The sequence below is a fragment of the Martes martes genome, assembly GCF_963455335.1.
Source record: "Martes martes genome assembly, chromosome: 2".
Taxonomy (NCBI): domain Eukaryota; kingdom Metazoa; phylum Chordata; class Mammalia; order Carnivora; family Mustelidae; genus Martes; species Martes martes.
In genome coordinates this window covers 135,192,376-135,216,120 of record NC_137889.1, presented here as the reverse complement: position 1 = coordinate 135,216,120, position 23,745 = coordinate 135,192,376, and the positions used below count along the sequence as shown (strand labels likewise).

The following is a 23,745-nucleotide window of genomic DNA, read 5'->3' as shown; positions in this document are numbered from 1 at the left end:
TCCACTTAGATTGTGATGGAATAACAGACCATATTTTTATTCCCACCATTAACAAGGAGAAAAATGAAAACATGTGAAAGCACAGTTTTGAAATGTTGGTGCTATGATCTGAATGTTTGTGACCCCCACAAAATTCATATGTTGAATCCTAACCCCCAAATATGATGTATTGGGAGGTAGGGCCTTTGGGATGTAATTAGGTCATGAGGGAGGGACTTTATGCATGGGATTAGTGCTCTTATAGAAGGCTCCCAGGAGATCCCTTTCTCCTTCTGCCATGCAAGGATACGATAAGGAGCCTTTGACCTACAAAAAGACCCTCATCCAGTCATGCTGGCACCCTGATTTTGGACTTATTGCTCCCATAACTGTGAACAATAAATTTCTACTGTTTATAAGCCACATAGTGGTATTTTGTTGCAGCAGCCTGAATGGACTAAGACAGTTGGACATCAGGAGGCACAGGGCTATGCTTCCCAAGAGAAGAGCAGGTGATCTCTGATTGTACTGACTCATTGCTTGGAGCCACTTTCTGGATCACAGTGTAGGGAGAAGGAACCCAAACAAAGAGTGACAGTGTCACTGAACTGAGGAAATAAAGTTTTGAATTTGGTGGGGTTTTTGTTTGTTTGTTTGTTTTTGTTTTTTTTTTTTTTTGTTTGGGGGCAGCAAAGCATGGTTTATTGAGCAATTTATTGAGCAATAACAAAGTGATAGTACAAAGCTCCCATGGAGGACGGGTATCCAAGAGGGTTGCCTAAAATTTGGAATTTGGAGAGGCAAACACTAATTTGAAGTGCAGAGTATCTGAGAGGAGGAAGCTACCCAGAGGGAGAATACCAAAACGCAGCCTCAGGCACTCTGGGTTTTAGCTGAATAAGCTTCCCAGATATAATAAACTCGAAACCAGGCAAAGAATGACCAGCAAAGTATAAACTCAATACTTTACTGAAAAATCAGAGTTCACTCAGGGCTGGGAGATAATAGAATTCTTAGCAGTTAGAAGAGAGAGTCCTTGTTAAATGCTCAGGGCATTCCTAGAGCCTCAGAAGAGTTATGCCTTCCAGTAGGGCTAAAGTAGTCCTAAAATAAAGGGTAGTTCAAACTTGCCTTAACAAGTTAAAAAAACAGGCCTTGAAAAAGACCCCTAAGCAATTTTTTTTTTAAGATTTTATTTTTAGGGGCGCCTGGGTGGCTCAGTGGGTTAAAGCCTCTGCCTTCAGCTCAAGTCCTGATGCCAGGGTCCTGGGATCCCATCTGGCTCTCTGCTCAGCAGGGAGCCTGCTTCCTCCTCTCTCTCTGCCTGCTTCTCTGCCTACTTGTGGTCTCTGTCTGTAAAATGAGTGAATAAAATCTTTAAAAATTTTTTTTTATTTTTAAGTTATCTCTACACCCAGCACGGAGCTTGAACTCACAATGCTATCAAGAGTTGGATCCTTTTCGGACTGAGCCAGCCAGGTGCCACTTGACCTGTAAGGAACTTAAACTTCATAGTAAACATTAGTAAAATACTACAACAGTATGTAAATGGCACCCAACAGTGTAAAATTTACACATGTTAACACCCAGCCATGTTAAATGCAAAGAAAGAGGTACAATATAACCTATAACTTGAAGGAAAAAAAACTATCAAGACAGAAAAACAAATGATAGAGATGATGAAATTAGCAGATAAAACTTCAAAACAGCCATTATAAATATGCTCAAGAAGTTAAAAGAAAACATGAACCTCAGAGGAGAGCCATAAAAGACATAAAAAAAGAAAAAAAAAACCCCAAACAAAACTTCCAGAAATGAAATACATACTATTTGTAAAAATTTCACTGGATAAGATTAAAAATAGATTAGGTATAGGGCCCTGGGTGGTTCAGTTGTTAAGTGGCTGCCTTTGGCTCAGGTCATGATCCCAGGTCCTTGGAATAAGTCCCGCATCAGGCTCCCTGCTCCGTGGGAAGCCTGCTTCTCCCTCTCCCACTACCCCTGCTTGTGTTCTCTCTCTCACTGTGTCTCACTGTCAAATAAATAAAATCTTTAAAAAAATATGTTACCAGGAATAAAGATAGACATTTCATAAATGATAAAAGGATCATTTATCAAGAAATGCATATGCACTCAATTTTAGAGCTTCAAAATACACAAGGCATAAAGTGACAGAAAAGAAAGAAATGTAGATAAGAAAGAAAACATAGATAAGCCCACAGTATTAGTTGGAGATTGTTTCATTCCTCTCAGAAGCTGACAGGATAATTAGAAAATCAGTGAGGATATAGAAGGCTTCAACAACATTATCAACCAGCTTCACCTAATGGACATTTATGGGACTCTCTACCTAATAGTACCAGAGTACACATTCATTTTGAGTGTGCATGGACAGTGAACAAAGATAGGTCATATGCTGGGCTATATATCTGAATACTTTTTTTTAAGGTTTTTTTTTTTTAATTTTTAATCTCTACACTCAGTGTGAGGATTGAACTCACAACCCTGAGATCCAGAGTTACATGCTCCACCAACTTGGGTAGGCAGGTGTATCTACACATCTCAATACTTTTATTTATTTGAGAGAGAGAGCACGTGCGCAGGGGAAGGGCAGAGCGAGGGGCAGGGAAAACAATCAGATTTTCCATTCATTGAGCCTGACTTGGGGTTCTATCCCATGAGCCCAAGATCACAACCTGAACTGAAGTCAAAGTTGGTTGCTTTCCTTTCTTCATTAAAACTCTCCAGAGTGTAGGGATAGAGGGAACATACCTCAGTATCATAAAAGCCATATACAAAAGCCCACAGTGAATATCATTCTCAATGGGAAAAAACTGAGCGCTTTCCCCCTAAGGTCAGGAACATGCAGGCATGTCCACTTTCACCACTGTTGTTCAACATAGTACTAGAAGTCAGCCTCAGCAATCAGACAACAAAAAGAAATAAAAGGTATCCAGATTAGCAAAGATGAACTCAAACTCTCACTCTTTGCAAATGACATGATACTCTATGTGGAAAACTGAAAAAGCCCCAGCCCCAAATTCCTAGAACTCATACACGGATTCAGCGAAGTGGCAGGATTTAAAATCAATGCACAGAAATCAGTTGCATTTCTATACATTAACAATGAGACAGAAGAAAGAGAAATTTAAGGAGTTGATCCCATTTATAATTGCACCCCAAATCAGAAGATACCTAGGAATAAACCTAAGCAAAGAGGCAAAGGATCTGTACTCAGAAAACAATAAAGTACTCATGAAAGAAATTGAGGAAGACACAAAGAAGTGGAAAAATGTTCCATGCTCATGGATTGGAAGAAAAATATTGTTAGGATATCTATGCTACCTAGAGCAATCTATACATTCAACTCAATCCCTATCAAAATGCCATCAACATTTTTCACAGAACTGGAACAAATAATCCTAAAATTTGTGTGGAACCAGAAAGGACCCCAAATAGCCAAAGGATTATTGAAAAAGAGAACCAAAGCTGGTGGCATTCCAATGCCTGACTTCAAGCTCTATTACAAAGCTGTCATCATCAAGACAGTATGGTACTGGCACAAAAACAGACACATAGATCAATGGAGCAGAATAGAGAGCCCTCAACTCTATAGTCAACTAATCTTTGACAAAGCAGGAAGGAATGTCCAATGGAAAAAAGACAGTCTCTTCAACTAATGGTGTTGGGAAATTGCACAGCCACATGCAGAAGAATGAAACTGGACCATTTTCTTACACCACACACAAACATAAACTCAAAATGGATGAAAGACCTAAACATGAGACAGGAATCAATCAAAATCCTTAAGGAGAATGCAGCTAGCAACTTCTTTGACCTCTGCCACAGCGATTTCTTGCTAGACACGTCTCCCAAGCAGAAATGAACTATTGGGACTTCATCAAGATAAAAAACTTCAGCACAGTAAAGGATACCTCTGCCACAGCGATTTCTTGCCCAAGCAGAAATGAACTATTGGGACTTCATCAAGATAAAAAACTTCAGCACAGTAAAGGATACCGTTGACAAAACCAAAAGACAACCGACAGAATGGGAGAAGATATTTGCAAATGTCTTATCAGATAAAGTATCCAAAATCTATAAAGAACTTCTCAAACTCAACAACCAAAGAACAAATAATCCAGTCAAGAAATGGACAGAAGACATGAACAGACATTTCTCCAACGAAGACATCCAAATGGCCAACAGACCCCTGAAAAAATGCCCAGTATCTCTCAGCATCAGGGAAATACAAATCAAAACCACAATGAGATACCACTTTACACCAGTTAGGAGAGCTAAAACTAACAAGTCAGGAAACAACAAATGTTGGTGAGGATGCAGAGAAAGGAGAAAGTTCTCACATTGCTGGTGAGAATGCAAGCTGGTACACCCACTCTGGAAAATGGTATAATAGGTTTCTCAGAGTTAAAAATAGAGTTACTGCAACTACTAGGTATTTACCCCAAAGATACAAATGTAGTGACCTGAAGGGGCACCTGCACCCCAATGCTTATAGCAGCAATGTCCGCAATAGCCAAACTATGGAAAGAGTGCAGGTGTCCATCGGGAGATGAATGGTTAAAGAAGATGTGGTATATGTGTTCAATGGACTATTACTCAGCTATGAAAAGAAATGAAATCTTGCCATTTGCAAGAACATGGATGGAACTAGAGGGTATTATGCTAAGTGAAATAAGTCAAGCAGAGAAAGAATTATATGATTCAGTCATGTGGAATTTAAGAAACAAAACAGGCACATAGGGGAAGGGAGGGAAAAAGAAAAGACAGAATCAAAGGGGGAGACAAACCATAAGAAACTCTTAATCATAGGAAACAAACAGGGTTGCTGGAGGGTAGCAGGTAGGGGGGATGGGGTAACTGGGTGATGGGCATTAAGGAGGCCACATGATATAATGAGCACTGGGTGTTATAAAGAACTGATGAATCACTGAACTCTACCTCTGAAACTAATAATACACTGTACATTAATTAATTGAATTTACATTAAAAATGATCCCTTTATCCAAATAAAATAAAATATTAGTCTATGTTAAAAAAAAATGTCAGTTGCTTAACTGAGTGAACCACCCAGGTATCCCATATCTACTTTTTAAAGGATTGAAATCATACAGAGAAAGTTTTTGACCAAAGCAGAATTATGTTAGAAATTAACGACAAAAAACTCTTGAAAAATCCTCAAATATTTGGATGTTAAAGAGCTCGCTTTTATATATAACTCATGGATTAAAAAGAAATCACAAGAGAATTTAGAGAATATCCTAATTAAATGAAAATGAGAACACAGTATATCAATATTTGAGGAATGTAGTTAAAGCAGTGCTTAGAGGGAAATTTATACCTTTAAAAACTTATATTAATTAGAAAAGGAGTATAGTCTGGGGCGCCTGGGTGGCTCAGAGGGTTAAGCCTCTGCCTTCGGCTCAGGTCATGATCTCAGGGTCCTGGGATCGAGCCCCACGTTGGGCTCTCTGCTCAGCAGGGAGCTTGCTTCCTCCCTCTCTCTGCCTGCCCCTCTGCCTACTTGTGATCTCTCTCTCTGTGTCAAATAAATAAATAAAATCTTAAAAAAAAAAAGGAAAAGGAGTATAGTCTAAAATAATTTAAGCTTTTGTCCAAATAAGCTAGAACATGAGGATCAAATTAAATCAAAAGTAGAAGGAAGGAAATAATAAAAATAAGAACAGGTCAGTAAGGTAGAAAATGGACAAACATCAGAGAAATTAACTACCTGCTGGTCCTTTGAAAAAATTAACAAAATTGATAAATCTCTTAAGTAGACTGCAGAAAAAAAAAAAAAACACCACCAAAACCATGAGGCAAAAATTACTAATAGAGGGCGCCAGGGTGGCTCAGTCAGTTAAGCTTCTGTTTTCGCTTCCACTTGTGATCCCAGGGTCGCGGGACCAAGTCCCACGTTGGGCTCCCTGCTCAGTGAGTAGTCTGCTTCTCTGTCTCCCTCTGCCCCTACCCCCTGTTTGTGCATGCGCACTCTCTCAAATAAATAAATAAATAATAAATAAATAAAATATTTTATAAATAAATATTTATAAAATATTTTATAAATATTTATAAAATATTTATAAAATATATTATATAATAATAATTTATATAATAAAAAAAATATTTATAAAAATATTTTATAAATAAATAAATAAAATATTTTAAAAAATTACTAATATAAGGAATGAAAGAGTCCTTAGTATTGACACTAAATATTATGAACAACTTTATGTCAATAAGCTTGGCAACTGAGATGAAATGGACAAAATCCTTGAAAGTCATTCCAAAAGAAATAGAAAGTCTGAATAGCCCTCTATCTTAAAATAAATTGAATTCCTAGAAAAATCTTTTCCACAAAGAAATTTCCAGAGCAAATTGGCTTTATTGATTGTCTAGGCCTGCGTTTTTTTTTTTTTTTAAGTCGACTCCAGGCCCAGTATGGAGCCCAAGGCAAGGCTTGAACTTACAATTCTGAGATCAGAGCCCTGAGATCAGGCCTGAGCTGAGATCAAGAGTCAGACAACTGACTGAGCAACCCAGGTGCCGTGGTTTTATTGTTGATTTAACAAGTATTTAGGCAAGAAATAATAACAATCTTACATAATTCTTTTAGAAAATAGACAACATAGCATTTCCTAACTCATTTTGAGGCCAGCATTATTCTGATACCAAGACCAGAGATACATAGGAGAAAAAAACTACTAACAATATCCTTCATGGGCATAGACAAAAACATTCTTGACAAAATACAAGCATAGAGTTCATATGTCCCAAATGGAGTTTATCCCAGCAAGGTAGGTTTAATCAATCAATGTAATGCATCACATTAACAAAGTAAAAAGGGAGAATCATGTGATCGTATCAGTAGCCACAGAAAACCTATTTGCCAAAATTCAACACCTGTTTATTATACAGATCCCTAAACTAGTAATGAGGGCAACTTCTTCAACCTGATAAGGAAGGGCATCTGTGAAAAACCCACAGCCAGTATCACTCTTAAAGATGAAAAGGGGTATGTTTTCCTTTTAAGGTTGATAGTAAAGCAAAGATGTCTGCTCTGACCACTTCTATTCAACATTGGAATGCCAACATTGCTGCAGGGCAAGAAAAATAAAAGACCTATGGATTGGAAAAGAAGAAGTAAAACTGTCTATTTCTAAATGATACAATCATGTATATAGAAATTCCTAAGAAATCTACACAACGTTTAGAATTAATCAATTTAGAACAGATGAATATATAAAAATCAATTGTGTTCATATAAGCAAAATACAACTGGAAAATGAAATTTAAGAAGAGGTACTGTTTAGCAGCATCAAAATAATACAGGGATAGGCTTAATAAAGTAAATAAAAGATCTGTATGCAGACAACCTCAACATGTTGTTGAGAAATAAATGAAGCGTTACAACATGATTATGGATTGGAAGACATATGTTAAAACAAAGTTGGAAGGCTTATCCACCTGATTTAAAGACTTACCATGAAGTCCCAATAATTGAGACAGTGTGGTTTGATATGCCAACAGACATGTAGATCAGTGGAATATAATATAGATCCACGTAACACTGATTAATTTTCAGTAATGGTGGTAATGTAATTTGGTGGAGAAAGGATAGTCTTTTAAACAAATAATGGTGGAACTACTGGATATCCATACGCAAATAAATGAACTCAATCTGTTCTCACATCATAGACAATGAATAACTCAAAATTGATCTAGAATTAAATGTTTAAACTATAAAAACTTCTGGAAGAAAACATAGGAGAAAATTTTTTCAATCTTGAATTAGGCAATGCTTTCTTAGATTGAACACAAAAACATGAAAAAAGCTTTAAAAGAAAAAATGATGAATTTCATTTACATTTAAAACTTCTGTTCTTAAAAAAAAAAATTCTATTAAAGGGCACCTGGGTGGCTCAGTCAGTTAAGTGGCTGCCTTTGGCTCAGGTCAGGATCCCAGAGTCCTGGGATCAGCCCTGCATCAGGCTCCCTGCTCAGTGAGGAGCCTGCTTCTCCGTCTTTCTTTGCCCCTCCCCCTGCTTGTGCTCTCATTCTCTCAAATAAATAATGTTTTTAAAATTTTTAAAAAATTCCATTAAGAAAATGAAAAGGCAAAGCAAAGATTGGAAAAAATATTTACAATATGTATACTGACAAAGGATTTATATTCAGAATATATAAAATAATAGGTAGGATGGGCACCTGCCTGGGTGGCTCAGTCCTTTAAGTGTCTGCCTTCTACTTGGGTTGTGATCCCTGGATCCTGGGATGGAGCCTCAGTGGGGGGGCTGCTTCTCTCTCTGACCTTCCCCCTCTCATGCTCTCTCTCTCTTATTCTCTCTGAAATAAATAAAATCCTTTAAAAAAAAGTTGGAGATAATCCATTAAAATGGGGAAAAGATTTGAATGGTTAATAGTATGAATGGCCAATAAATGCACATAAAAACACCCTTTTTTTTTGCCTCATACAGAGTAGGAAATTCAATATTAATACATCAGGGAAACAAAACCACAGGGAGCTACTACTACATACTTACACAGAATGATAAAAATAACAGGGATGCCATGTGTTGGAGGGATGCCTGGGTGGTTGGGTTGGTTAAGCGTTTGCCTTCAGCTCAGGTCATGATCCAGGGGTCCTGGAATCAAGTCCTGCATTCGGCTCCTTGCTTAGTGGGGAGCCTGGTTCTCCCTCTCCCTCTGCTTCTCCCCCAGCTTGTGCTCTCTTTCTCTCTCTAATTGGATAAACAAGCAAACAAACAGGGATACCATGTGTTGAAAGGATGTAGAGCACTGGAACTCATACATTGATAGTGGAAATATAAAATAATATAATTTTACAGTTCTTTTAAAATGAAGTGCACAATTACTGTATGATCTGGTAAATTGACTCATAGGTGATACAGAATGCAGTAGAACAGAAGGGAGGGGATGAGCAGGGACATTAATAGCAGTATTACAGCTCTGTTTATGATAATTTGTTACAACAGCTCCAAAAATTAATATATCCCATTTGCAGCCTTATTTTCTGCATTACTTTTCACAGTTCTCTGATTATTTGCTTTGTCCTTAATTACCAAATGGGAAAGCTTCCATGACTTTTGCTCATGAGCCTACAATTGCCTTCCACATCTATCAAAATCCTTTTCATCCATTCAGGACCCTGTTCTAGGAAGTCTTCTATAATCCCCCAATCTGAATTCAACAACTAATGTGGGTTGAGGGTTATACTTCAAAGAGTTAAAAACCATTGTTTTATATGTTCAGTTTTCCTTTTAGACAAGTGGTGGGTCATGGAAGCTTTTTGTACAAAGAAGTAATACAATTCTGATTGTAATGTGAAAAGATGCCCTTCACAGTTGAGGGCAAATAGTAGGTTTGAATACTATTACTAGTGTTACAATATGACAATTAGCTATCACTAATTGAGTATTTACTCTGTTCTAAACCCTGTGCTAAGCATATGTACTTTGTGGATATTTAATTTTCAAGGGACTTTGAGAGGTATGAATATGGTAACCTTTTTTTTTTTCTCTCTCTCTCTTTTTTTAATATGAAGAAACAGGTTTAGAGAAGAACACAGGGTGGGAGAACGGGGAAGGATGTTGTTTGTTCCATTTAAACATGTTAAGCTTGGAGTATTAGCTGATTATTCTTGTACTGATGTTAAGTTGGTAGTTTAAAACTTTGGTCTGGAGTTCAGGAGATGAGTCAGAGAAGAAGACAAATATTTAGTGATCATCAGTATAGAGGTGCTATTTTAAAATAAACCCTAAGAATGGGTGGCTTTGCCAGGGAAGGTAGAATAGAGTAAAAAGGAAATGCTGAGGACAGAACCTTAGTTAATTGGCTATATTTCAGCCGCTGGAGGTGGAAGAAGAATCAGAGGAGATGCTTAAAAGTAGAGTGGTAGAAAGAGAGTGAAAAAGATGGAAGAAATAGTTTTTAAAATGAGGTAAGAGTGTGTAAGTGTGTAAGAGTCTGCAGAAAGGGAAGGGAAGATGAAAAGTAGGAAAAGAATTTAGTCCTTATTGACATTTAAGAGAATAGTTTCAGTGAGGTGGTGGAATCCAGATGACAAGGTATGTGTAGGTAACTAGCTAAAGAGACTATCTTTTGAGAGTGTATACAGCTATAAGAAGCAAAGATCTGGAGTTCGGTTAAAAGAAAGAAAAGTTGAATTTTTCTAATAAAGATGGAACCATTGAAATGTTAAAACCCAACTAACACATATGAGAGAGAAGAGTGGGTCTAAAATCCTAGTTGGTGGGGAAAATAGTATAAATGGGGAAGTTGACCTTGTACAGAATTCTGGACTCAAGTATTGCAAAGTTTAGACGACTTGATTTATTTCCTACTGGTAAGGTGGAGATGGAGAGTTCACAATAAAAAATAATTTAGATTAATGTTACTAATAGTAATACTATTAGATTTCAGAGGAATTAAAGAAGTTATAAATCTCTTGAGTTATATTTACTGCTTGGGTCAGTACTAGTACTTGGGTCAGTACTAGCTCAAATGCCACTTCTGTTGTTGCATTCTGAGTTTCTGATGAGTGGAGATCTTGTTAGTTTTTACCTATCCCATGCTCCTCATTAACAACTGTTATAGCTAGGTGATGTTGCCTGTAGGTTGTAGTTATAAAGCTGAGAAAGAAGCATGGAGATTCAACTGTTAGTATATCCAATTTGTGGGAAGGGATTTTTAAAACAGATTTATTTTGAGAGAGAGAGTGCTTGAGCAGGGGATGGGGCAGAGGGGGCGGGAGAGGGAGAGGGGAATCAGACTCCCCCCTGAATGCAGAACCTGAAATGGGGGTCAGTCCCAGGACCCTGAGATAATGACCTGAGCTGAAACCAAGAGTCCGTTGCTCAACTGACCAAGCCACCCAGGCGCCCCAAGATTTTCTTTTTTAATGTTAAACTTTTTTTGCCTCATACAGAGTAGGAAATTCAATGTTAATATTCAGCATATGGGCTTGCTTATTTTTAATTTATTGTACCTTTATTTTTAATTTATTTAAATTTTTTGTGAAATGTTTGATACAAAATGAAAAGTGTATAAAATATATATGTTTAGTTTGAGAATAAAAAGAATAAATATTACTTATTAATCAGGTTAATAAAATAGCATTTAGTAGTATTTTAGAATATGAAGTGTGCCTCTCTCTTAATATTCGCACAGGTGCCATTATCCTGATCTATGTGGTACTATTCCTTTACTTTTCTTTATAGCTTTATTGTCTTTGGAGATATTCCTAAACATGTTGTTGTACTTTGAAAAAATGAATAATGTCCCAAGCTAACTGAGTTAGGAAATGATAGCATCATCACAGGTAGATTAAAGCTTCCAGGAAAAGGAAGTCTAGTCTGGCATCCGGTCACAGAGTTTCAGGAGGTTCTCTCAGCAAGTGAGTAAGGAATGTCATGAGTTAGTTCTTGGAAACATAGGGTCATCTTGGTCAGGTTTCAGGCAATGGTATGACCTGGTGTTGCAGGTTTGTTCAGCAGATGTATATACCGTCACAGAGAAAGCTGTTCTGCTTTTTGTTTGTTTGTTTGTTTGTTTGTTTCCCAAGCTCTTTGTTGCCTTCTTCTAACACTTAAGAGTAAGTAGATCAAAGTAGGACACATCTAGGAGGTGAAATGAGTGTTCTTCGCTGATGTAGGTAGCAATGCAAGGTAGATACATCAAAGTAAGCCAAATATGAATAAAAACTGGGAATAGGCTTATCTGGACACTGTGTCCTTAGGAACAGTGCCGGTGGTTGTCTTGGTGATGACAGTTTCTCTTCTGTCTCAGGAATCATGTTCCTGCAATCCAGACTGTTTGCCTTATAAATCCAGTGCAGAGCTGGCATTCTGGGCTCACTCTTCACAGTCCTTTTCAAGATTACTAGTGTTTCTCTCTCATTTTGAATCTCCCATATTCTCTATCTTAAGTTGTTGTCTTTATTAAAATCATACTTTTGTTTTGATGAAATACATTCTCTACTTGCTTCTTGAGAAAGGATGTATGGAAGGTAAATGTTTTGAGATCTTTCAAATTTGAGAAAATACCTAATTTTCATAAGATGATTTGACTGGCTGAAGAATTCCAGGTTAGAAATAGTGTTCCTTTCTAGGGGTGCTTGGATGGCTCAGTCTTTCAACGTCTGCCTTCAGCTCAGATCATGATCCCAGGGTCCTGGGATGGAGCCCCACATTGGGCTCCCTGCTCAGCAGGAAGCCTGCTTCCCCCTCTCCCACTCCCCCTGCTTGTGTTCCCTCTCTCTCTGTGTCTCTGTCAAATAAATAAATAAAATCTTAAAAAAAAAAAAAAGAAATAGTGTTGTTCCTTTCTAATCTGAAGAAATGGTCTCAATGTCATTTTTCTTTTAATATGACTGTTGAGAAGTCTGAGTCCATATTCTTTGTATGTGACTTGCATTTTCTCTCTAGAAACTTGTAGAATCTTCCTTTTTGTCCCCAGTGTTGTGATGTTTTACAGCGGTGTACCTCATTGTAGGTCTTCCTTAATTTTTTATATTAAATATCTGGTAAGTACTTTCAAATGGGCAGCTCATATGTGTCAGCTCAAAACATTTTCTAGAAGTCTTTAATTTCTTTCCAACCCCCCCCCCCACCCCCTGTTTTCTTTTTCTGGAACTCTATTATTCAGATATTGAACCTCTTGGACTATTCCTCTGATACCATTCTCTTTTCTCTCCTATTTTTCAAAAATTTATCTTACTTCTCTGGTTTCTGGAAGACTGCTTCAATTTTATCTTCCCAGCCTCTGTCTTTTTTTATTTCAGCTGTCATGTTTTTAACTTCTGGACTCTTTCTTTTTAAATCTTTATTAAATTGTATTCTGTTCTTGTTTTATGGCTATAATATCTTATTTCTATGAAGAATATGCCCCATATGTGTGTGGGTGTGTACGTATGTGTATATATACGGTGGTAGAGGCTCTTCCTTAGATGACTAGTAATACTTGGCTGTCTGTTCATCATTAAGAGTGGAGGTCTAAAAAGCTGACTGAAAACTCTGTTTTTGGTGCAATACCGATACAAACAAATATGCCTAATATTCCTCAAAGATGCTTTTGTTTTTCCATCACCAGAAAGTTAATTCTCCAGTCTTCTGCTGAGGTGAGGGCCAGTTGCCTAGCATCATGCAGGAGGGAATGGTCTAGGAATCAAAGTGCTTTTCAGACAGCTTTAATGGAATCTTCCTGTTTGAACCCCTCCTCTTTCTCTACACCTGCTGCTCCATTTCCAGGAGTGATGGGAATTGCTTTCTGTGGGCTCTCCAGTGTCAAGTGTGTTGTCTCTCAGCTTCTTTTTGCTGCCAGGCTGTGTTTGGCTTTCTTGGGTTTGCTAAACCATTTCAATACACTTACCATCCACTTTCAATCTCCCAAGATTCTGTTGCTCTTACGTCTTCTCCTTATGGGTTTGTGTTGGGAAGTCATCTACTTTGTTTTTGTGGGTTTCGTGAGACAATGCAATGATATGCATGTTTTTAATTTGTCATCTTAATCCTAAAGCCCTGCTTATTTAAAATGTTACCTCCTGAGACTTGATTATTAAAGTTCCCTTTTCATCTGTTTTGGTTTTTACATTCATAATTATAGTACATGACATTCATTGTGTAGCCTGCTTGAGACTATGGGAACTGAAGTATTTATAAGTAAATTGAGAATTTGTGAATAAAAAGGTTGATTATTTTCTCAATTTGCTCTTGTAGGAAAGTGAAAAGGTTTCTGACTATCCAGCAGTGATTGTGGAGCCAGTTCCAAGTGCCAGATTAGAGCAGGGCTATGCAGCCCAAGTTCTGGTCTATGATGATGAGACTTACATGATGCAAGATGTGGCAGAAGAACAAGAAGTTGAGACCGAGAATGTGGAAACAGGTAGACATCTCATAAAATGTTCATTATTTGTAACTCCTTATTTTGTGTCACTATTACTATTGCCAGATGAGTACTATACCAAAGAACCTCTTTTTGCTTGGAAACCAGTGAAATATCTCTTATTTAAGGAAACTGACATACAGTTCTACGTTACAGTTCTTTTTAGTATAACAGGTCTCATATCATTGACCCTCAGGACAAGATTACAGGCCCATAACAATAAAATTATCATTTTTTCCCCTGAGAGTGTGAATATTGACTAGTTACTTACTTACAGAAGTCCATAGGCTAGTATATGAGAGTAACTTTTTAATTCAAAAATAAAGACAGTAGTCTCATTCTATGACAGATTAAGAGTTTCTTTGAATTGATATTGGTGAAGCAGTATGATTCCTTTTCTCTTAGATCAGAAGCATCTTTGTAGCAGTCTATCAGAGTCTCCTTCCCTTTTTGTCTTCTGAGAAATTTTGATATTTCAGTCTTTCTTTGGTGAGATAGTTATATGTTTAGTTGGAGATTAATATATATAATTCTTAGAAAGATTTTCATTTTTGCCACTGGCCATAAAGAAAACAGAGTATTTTACCAGAAAGATTATAGTGACTATTTTGTAATAATAAACATTAAAATTTACCTTCAGCTCTTAATGGAGAAAAAGAATCCTTATACTTGGTTTACAAGTAGAATTATAATTCTAATAAACACTCTTAAATATTTATGTATGTATGTATGTATGTAGGCTCCATGCCCAGCATGGAGCCCAACATGGGGCTTGAACTCACGACTGTGAGATCAAGACCTGAGCTAAGGTCAAGAGTTGGATGCTTAACTGACTGAGCCACCCAGGTGCCCCATCATTCTTAAGTATTTAGATAAGTTTCTATAAATGTAGCGAAGTCCCATGACTAAAAATTTTGAATACTTGATGCCAATAGCATTCCCTAAGACTACTAGCTTCTTCTAGCTTACTGCTGTTCTTCTCCAGTTTTATTTTGATTTTCTTTTTTTCCTACAGTTGTATTTTTTATTGAGCTGCGGGATTAAAAGTTACCTGGCTCTGCAGAGCAATGATGACAACAGTGCCAGCAAACCCCATGTGAAGTGATAGTTAATTCATTTTCTCAAAATAGGTAGCTCTGTGACTGGCCCGGAGTGGCACTTGATGTACGGTAGATAATGCAAGTGGTAGGAAGACACATGTGTGTTTTTTTGAGGGTTCTAGAAGCATCATGGCAGACATGAATTTTCTTCTTGAGGAAAAGAATAGGAAGTATAGTTAAAAGTATTATGCAGGATGATATTTTGAAGTAGGTATTGCAACTGATTTTGTTATAGGAGTGTAACTAGGGTGTAACTAAACAAAACTAATAGCACAAGAAAAAAAAGTATGATAGCTTCAGTTGAATGACAAAAAAGAACCTATTTGAAATTTCTGGAAAATGTTTTGATCAAAAAAATAAGACTGATTTTGGTAGCAAACTGGAAACTTTGTAAAGTATGAAAGCTACAGTACCAAATTCCCATTAGTAGAAAATTATACATATTTATCACTTTAAAATACCAGAGCAGGTCAGCCAAATCTTATGGGTTATATAATTGATGATCAGTGCTTCATTAATTAAATTACTCATGTAAAAACAATTCCAAATAGGAAGCAAATATAATCTATTCAAGGGATTTTATTTTCTTAGTTATCTTGAACTCTGAGGATGGGGATAATCATTTGCAGGGGAGAGATATGAATGATTGTAATATTGAAAAAGAGGATATACATAGTCTGGTTAAAAGAATAGTTATTTTTGTGATTTTTTAAAAAAGATTTAATTTGTTTATTTATTTGTCAGAGAGAGAGAGCATGCACAAGCAGGCAGAGTGGCAGGCAGAGGTAGAGAGAGAAGCAGGCTCCCTGACGAGCAAGGAGCCCAATGTGGGACTCGATCCCAGAACTCTGGGATCATGACCCGACCGGAAGGCAGTGGCTTAACTGACTGAGCCACCCAGGCGTCCCTACTTTTGTGATATTTTGAAAATGTTTTTTGACTAGTTGATAATATTTTTTAGATTGGTTTTCTTTAGCGCTAAAAGGAAATGTTAGTAAATAACTTACATTATTCTAAAATAGTCTAGAAGAAACTGAGAAGTTCATTTAAACATTTTAAATTCCATTCTGGCTCATTTTTTAAAATCTATGTTTGCTTTACTACCTCAAAAAATAAAGAATAGTATAGTATAGCTATTCTTGTCTCTCTTTACAGAATAACACTGTAAAACTTAGAATTCATTTATAATTCTTTTAAAGGCAATACCAAATTCAGATTAAAGTCTACTGGCTCATACATCTAATACAAGTATAATCAGAACAATTTAAAACACTCCCGTTTACCTATCATAAGACATGTGGAACTTGAGACTACAATATACTGAGTTATTTGAAAATATTATGGCTCATAGGTTTTTAATGCAAGTTTATAAGGATTGTTAATATATATGGATTAGTTTAGAATCAGTTAATCTGAACTTAGTTTTGTTTTTTTAAAGATTTTATTTATTTATTTGTCAGAGAGAGTGAGCACATGGGATCATGTGGATCCCATGTGGATCATGACCTGAGCCGAAGGCAACCCTTAACCAATTGAGCCACCCAGGCGTCCCGAACTTAATTTTGTTTTTATTTAAAGAACAAGATGAGTTTTTAAAAAGATACTATTTTTAAGTAATCTCTACACCCAATTGGGGCTTGAACTTACAACTCCAAGATCAAGAGTCCCATGCTCTACCGACTGAGCCAGCCAGGCACCCTGTAAAGGATAAAACACATTTTTAAAAAGTTAAAATCTGAATAAATTTTCATTCTTCTTACATCTAGAACATATACAGATAAATAAATGTTGTTATGACTTATCCTGATGTATTTCCTTTTAGGTAGTGAATTAGGATCAGGTTCATTTCTTGTGGTGCTATAAATTTTTAACTTAAATTCCATATGTATAGGCTTTGGAGAAGAAGCTGACTGGGAAGAAAAGGAAAGAAATATTTATAAGATGTCTACAGTGGTTTTTATTTGGTGAATTGGTGGACATGAGATCCGTATAGAACAGAATTTCCTTTTGTACATCTAGGAAATGCTTCCTGGAATGCTCCTACATTATAACTTAGATTATATTAGCCTAAAAAATGTTCATAATTATATTTAGTGACCTGTTATATCAGTTCTCTGCATGTTTACATCGAAGTTTTTCTTCTTTTATTCCTATATACCCATATGTATATGTCTATACCAGAAACAATGTTCATAATGAAATCCAGGCAGGAGTATTCAAATTACATAATGGTGTATATTCAGCCATCTTATTTTATGTATAAAATAATTTCTCATCTTCTTAGTCGTAAATGTCTTTTATAGACAGAGAAAATCTACATTTTCCTCAGAGCTTATGAGTAATAGTAATCCTCTCAAATTTTATAGGAAGAACCAAATATGTTTGAGACTTTTTAAAAACAATAGATTGCTTTTTGATGATAATTGGATATCAGAAATCATAAAGAGCCTTTGAGGAATAGCAGTGAAGTATGAATGAAGGGTGGTCTTGACTGGCAGGCTGGAAATACCTTTGCTAGTGGCCACAGAGCCCACCAGCTCTGGAGACCTGCTAGACAGACAGAGGTGCTGAGTTGGGGCTGGAAGGGAGTCTCTGGGATTCCCTACTAAGACTTGAAAATGCAGTCTTTACGTTCACTCTTAAAAAACCATATATATGTACATATGTATAAAGTACATACAAATTTTAAAAGGCTATTGTAGGTTACCATTTAAAAAGGAGTAAGTTTAAAAAAGTAAGAATAAAAAGTAATACGTTTATACCAATGCAACCAATAGTAGATAAGTTTTGATAGAAATCTTAAGGCTTAGCTGAGAAGATTGAGCTGTTTAGGATCTGCTTCTTCATCGTGCACCTTAACTTGCTGTACTTATCCTCTTAAACTTTGACTTTAATTTATGATAACACACCAGTAAGTAGTTTGCATTTCTTATGTGCAAGGGTACCGTTTTCAGCATGTTTCTTTCCTTCAAGGGGTTAATAATGTACTTATATATAATATAAATCATATTGAAAATATAAAACAGTATGGGGGCGCCTGGGTGGCTCAGTGGGTTAAGCCTCTGCCTTCGACTCAGGTCATGATCTCAGGGTCCTGGGATCGAGCCCCACATTGGGCTCTCTGCTCGGCGGGGAGCCTGCTTCCTCCTCTCTCTCTGCCTGCCTCTCTGCCTACTTGTGATCTCTCTGTGACAAATAGATAAATAAAATCTTTAAAAAAAAAAGAAAATATAAAGCAGTATAGAACCAATAGGGTGTTATTATAAATTCAAAGACATTTTCAGAAGAAGAAAGCTCAGTTTACAGGATTAGGGAATGTTTAGAGAAAGGAAGGGGAACAGGTGGTAGGGTTTGGATGGGCAGATAGGAGGTAAATGAAAGGTATTGTAGGCTGAGGGAAATATAATTAGTAATGGGAATATTCCAGTTCAAGGCATGTTTAGAAGATACTGAGTAAATGAGACCATGACAGGGGGTTCCATTAGGAGTTGTGACTAGACTGTGATTTAAACCAAGGTTTAGTGATTAGGCATGTAAGAAGCAAAATGGTTTGGAAGGTTTTGAGTAGAAAGTACTATGTAATTAGTTTCTCAGGAGATAGTGGATGATTGTAGGGGAAGGGATGAAGCAAGACTAGCTGTTATAGTATCAGTTAAGACATGACTTGAGCAAAACAAGGTAGAAGTGATAGGAACAGAAGGGGCTGATATAAGCAATACTACTCTATATGCCCTAACAATCTTTGACATGACAAATTAGGGGGAGAGGTATAGTTAGCTAAGATACCACTCAGTTTTTTTTTTTACCTTAAGTGATGGTCGTAGTATCATAATAGCGATTTGAGGAAGGCAAGACTGTTTGGGGAAGCAGGTAAGTTTGGTAGTAGGTGTGTTGATTTTGAGTTGAAGCAGAACATCTAAGGAGAAATATTTAAGCATTTAAAGATGCACAAATATATAGCCAGGATCCCATCACAAAAGAGATGTCATACTCAAATTAGGGTAATTTAAAAAATGTCTTACAGAATGACTAGTTATAGATATATGGGCAAGTGTGGGGAGAGCATAAGAAATAGAGCAGTAGTCCAGGGGCGGCGGCAGCAGCGCTGTTTCTGTCCTTTGGCCGGAGGCCCAAAGGGAGAGAATTGTTGCTGGAACCCAGAAGAAGAGAGCCCTGGAAAGAGGGTCAACTTGGGAGAATCTGGGACCTTTGAGCAAAGGATGCAGCTGGCTTGAGGATGATGCCACAAAGAGGAGCCAGGGAATAAGGACTCTGATTTTCTTCTCCTTCTTCCTTCTAATCCCCTACCAAGGCTTTCCATTGACCCAGTGCAAAGGGAAGAATATTGATGGTTACTTAGTTGTGGTTTCAGATTCCTACTTTATTACTTATCTAACAGTATTTAACGTTTTCAGAGTCTCTTTCGTTGTCATAAACTAGTAACTCAAAGTTGTGAGGACTACATAAAATAAAGATATAAAGCACAGTGCTTTTGATGTAGTAAGTGCTCCATAAGTATCCCCTTAACGTCATTAGAACTTTTCCTTATACCTTCAAATATGGAGAAGGTTAAAACAGAACATTTGTTTGCTTCTCTGTTGTGTTTTTCTCTTTCCCCTCACTTCCACTTAAAAAAAAAATGCTCTATACCTTCAGTCTGTTCTTTTTCCTTGACTTACTGTGCTTTGGCACCCATGTTTAGCATTCTCCTGAAGCTCTTTGTTTATCAGATGTCAAAAGCCACTCCTCTGCCAAATTCTGTGACTCAGGGAATCATCCAGAAGTAGATCCTTTCAATCTGGCCTTCTTATCTATTGAAACACTGTATTCTAGCTACTTTCCTTATTGCCTCTTGCATGGACTGTGCTATTTATGCTTCTGAGCTTTTGCTCAAATATAGTTTCCTGTCAAGACTGTGATTAGGTTTTATCCATTTTTTTAAGGCCCCATTACACAAAACTCTCCACAGTGATTATGGCCTACATTAAACTCTCCCATTCCTGATCCTCTGTGAGACCATCTGGACTAAGGCTCTTGACCATGTACTTTCTCATACTGCTTTTGTGTGTATGCGAACTCCTTTTGTTTTCAGAGTGGATATATGAGTCTCTCAAAGACAGGGACCATACTTCCTAATTTTGTTGAACATAGTATATAATATAGTGTTTAACACATAACTGTTAGGAAATACAGATTGAAATAGATTGAGTTTTGCCTCAGTATGGCAGCATAATCAAGAACCATCTATGTAAAATCTAAACATATTTTCTTTTTTGTTAATATGCTGAACATTGAATACCTTAGGGTTATTTAAAATATAAAAAGGTAGTCATCCAAAAACATCAGTATGGCCATCCAAAATAAATCAGGGCCATAATGTTGTGATATTAGATTAACTTCATCTTAAAGTCATAGTAGGTTTTAATCATTCATACTTAGAGCTAAATTTGATTTTTTTCTTGTAAGAAAGTCAACACATGCTCATTGGAGAAATTGGGAAGTATTACAAAGAAAAACAAACAGTGAAAGTCACTCATAATCCCTTACCAGCAAGGAAACAGCAAGTATTGCTTTTGATATTTCTTGCTGGCCTTTTTTAAATGTACATTTTAAGCAAAATTAACATTATGTTATATAATACAAGTAGATTTACTAATCTTTACTAATAGACATTGGCTGAAAGCAGTCTGGTAGCTTCCTGCTTCTCTCTTCTGATTAGGAGTAGGACTTTGGTTCTTAACCAGGTATCACAATATAAAAATTTGGTGTTAATAGTTAAAGAAATGATCAAGAAAACTTACCTTCTTTTTGTGATCAACAAAATTGTGTTTAGAGACTAGTTGAAAAGATAAGACAAATGATAAGAATTTTTATATAATTCAACAAGAAAGCACTGCCTTTTTTTTTTTTTAAGTAAATGAAAGTAGCTTTTTGAAATGCAATTTAAAAAAATAAAACCAGATTTCTGTCATGAAAAATAAGTTCAGGAGCCAGATTTCTTTCTTGAAAAATCTCAAGACTAAGTTGACTTCATGATGAGCTGTGATAACTTTTGTATTTGTTATACCATCAGAAATCCTCCCTGTGGCACAAAAGGACTCTTTTAATTAGAAAATATTGTTGCCACAGGGAGGTAGAAGATCGACATGAAAAACTGGGGATCTGAAAAGGAGCCCCTATCCTAGGATTACCTGAAGGTGAAACAGATTGAGCCAGAAGGAAGACAATGCTGGTAGGTTGGTTTTTAATTTACTAAGAATGTTTACAATTTTACATTTAATTACAATTATTTCAACTACCTATTCCATATTTTTGCTTAAAGGGTGACAATGATTCCTCCTTTAGGAGGGAGAAATAATACAACAGTATCTTTCCTCCTAGACAGTTTGTTATCTCTGTTAACCCCTGCCATGTTCCTGATATTTGTTTCTTTTTATAGATTAAGCTCTAGGGCTATTTCATGCCTCCACTTCCATGGAAGCTACTACTGACTGAACATCTTCAAGTCTTTTTTTTTTTTTTCCCATTTCTGTTATTTCTTCTTCTTAAATCTAGAGTTTTTCCTACATTTTTTAAAGAAGTGTTTTCTTTTAATTATCTATTTTTTTGAGCTTAGCCTAGTCACTAGTTTTCTAAAAAGGTAAAATGTGAATCTTAAGTTCATTTAGTTTTGATTCTAGAACTGTTTGAATTATAATTGTATTGTGATTTAGATGAGTTAGAAAGCATTATTAGAGAAAAGTTTTTAATATTTTCATAACTGTATTTCATTTAGCCTAAGATACCATCTGTTGTAAGGAACATTTTTAGACCACTTAAAGAAATAAGTGCTGCCAATTACAAATTTTAGGATACCATCAATTGTAAGATAGATCCTGATTTCAGAGATGTTAAAATGTGAAAAAAAGTACATCTTAGAATTAATGAAATATGGTATCATGCAATTATGAGTGTTCCTGAAATTCCTATTTACTGGGAATTGGACATTAAAATATCAGGTTTCTAAAAAATGGAGGTGAGTTGTGGTTGTAGAAGTCCATATATATGCTGAGTAAGGTCTCTAAACTCTTTACTGTCTTTGAACAGAGGGTGTTTAAGTGAAAAATCATTTAACTCTATTGTTTAAAAGTATACAAAGTAATTATAACGTATTAAATTATGAAGAGTATAGAAGATGAAAAAGTGTTTTAATATGACACATTACTTCTTCAATCAATAGAGTCTTATCATAATTGTTACTTTTTAATCAGATTTTGTGATCCAAGAAGAAAATGAAATGAAGCTTCTGCTTTCTAAACTAGAATTTTAAAACAGGATCCTTTAAGTACTCTTTAAAATTGCCATTGCTTTTTAGTACACTTGAATATATGTTTTACAGATTGTCATGTGAAGGAAAAAGATAGTGGCCCAAAGTAAAAAACTACCCTGTCAGTTAATAAAGCAGAAACAAAAAGGAATGATTTTAAATGGTATTTGTATGCTTTAAGAATCATGTTTTATATATTAGGAAAGATAAGTATATCTAGAGAACAGATCAACTAAGGGTGTTTGCTTTTGGAAACTAGTAGCACTCATTCCTTTGCGCTCAGACTTTTAGTTTTTATTTTTATTTGTTTTTTAAAGGATTTTATTTATTTATTTAAGAGAGAGAGAGAGAGAGAGAGAGAGAGAGGAAGCACTCACCCTCTAGCAGGGGGAGGGGCAACGGGAAAGGGAGAAAGAGAAAATCTCAATCTCATGACCTTGAAATCACGACCTGAGCCGAAATCGAGTGTTGGTTGCTCAACCGACTGAACTGCCCAGTCGCCCCAGACTTTTTAGTTTTTAAAACACTATTTAACTTCCAATTTCACTAATAACAATGTGTCTATGTAGTTTTTATTCATTTATTTTTTTTTTAAATTTTGTTTATTTGACAGAGAGAGAGAGAGCGCGCACAAGCAGGAGGAGAGGCCCGCAGAGGGAGAGGGAGAAGCAGGCTCCCTGCTGAGCAGAGAGCCCAATGTGGGACTCGATCCCAGGACGCTGGGATCATGACCTGAGCTGGAGGCAGAGGCTTAACCAACTGAGCCACCCAGGCAGCTCTAGCTGAAGGTTCTTAATGTAGGAATGCTTTAAAACACATTTCTAGGTAAATTATCCATCCGTTCATCCTCTACCAGCTCTTAAGGAGGGCTGCAGCATGGTCAGGCTCAGAGCCAAGTGTCTTAGGGTAAACAAGACCCTCTCTTCGCTCTCACCAGGCTTTCAGCTATGTGGAGAAATGAACAATTAAACATTATTATAATCAAATGTGATGAGCGTTATGATAGGATTAATGAAAGGTTTAGGGAGTATACAGCTGGGGAATGCCTAGGAGGGCAGAGAACGCCTGCCTGAGGAAGTAGCATTTCAAATGCTTTGAAGGGTTTGAAGTAATTAGCCAAGCAGAGTACAGCACGGTAGGAAGTCTGGAGGAAGGAGAACATGGCCTATTTGAGTTGTAGAAGGGAATTCAGTATGCCTAGAATATGGATTATGAAAAGGAAAGGGGGTTAAAATGAAGCTAAAGAGGTAAAGTCTTATTGCTGAGGACTTTGTAAGGTTTGTATCTGTTTGGCCTTATCTAAAGGGCAATGGGAAGCCTTTAAGAGTTTTTAGCAAAGTATGTTTCTTATACAAATTTAGTTGTTTCCCAAGTAATACTGTAAGTGAAAACTAAAACAGACAAGCAAAGCGTTACCTAAAATAAAGTCTGAACTCC

At 36.4% G+C, this 23,745-nt stretch overlaps 1 protein-coding gene across 5 annotated transcripts in view; it reads left to right on the top strand.

Annotated features, from left to right (window-relative positions):
• The window catches only part of ELF2 (E74 like ETS transcription factor 2), a 101,434-nt gene that overhangs the window by 34,577 nt on the left and 43,112 nt on the right, over window positions 1-23,745 (top strand). For 4 of the 5 annotated variants that reach the window (XM_080796486.1, XM_080796488.1, XM_080796489.1 and 1 more), the window contains one exon: window positions 13,737-13,902. In XM_080796486.1, the coding sequence (XP_080652612.1) occupies window positions 13,737-13,902 (166 nt within the window). Of the gene's footprint in view, window positions 1-13,736; window positions 13,903-21,213; window positions 21,235-23,745 lie in introns of those variants that run through there. The other variant, XM_080796492.1, reaches the window with a different exon arrangement.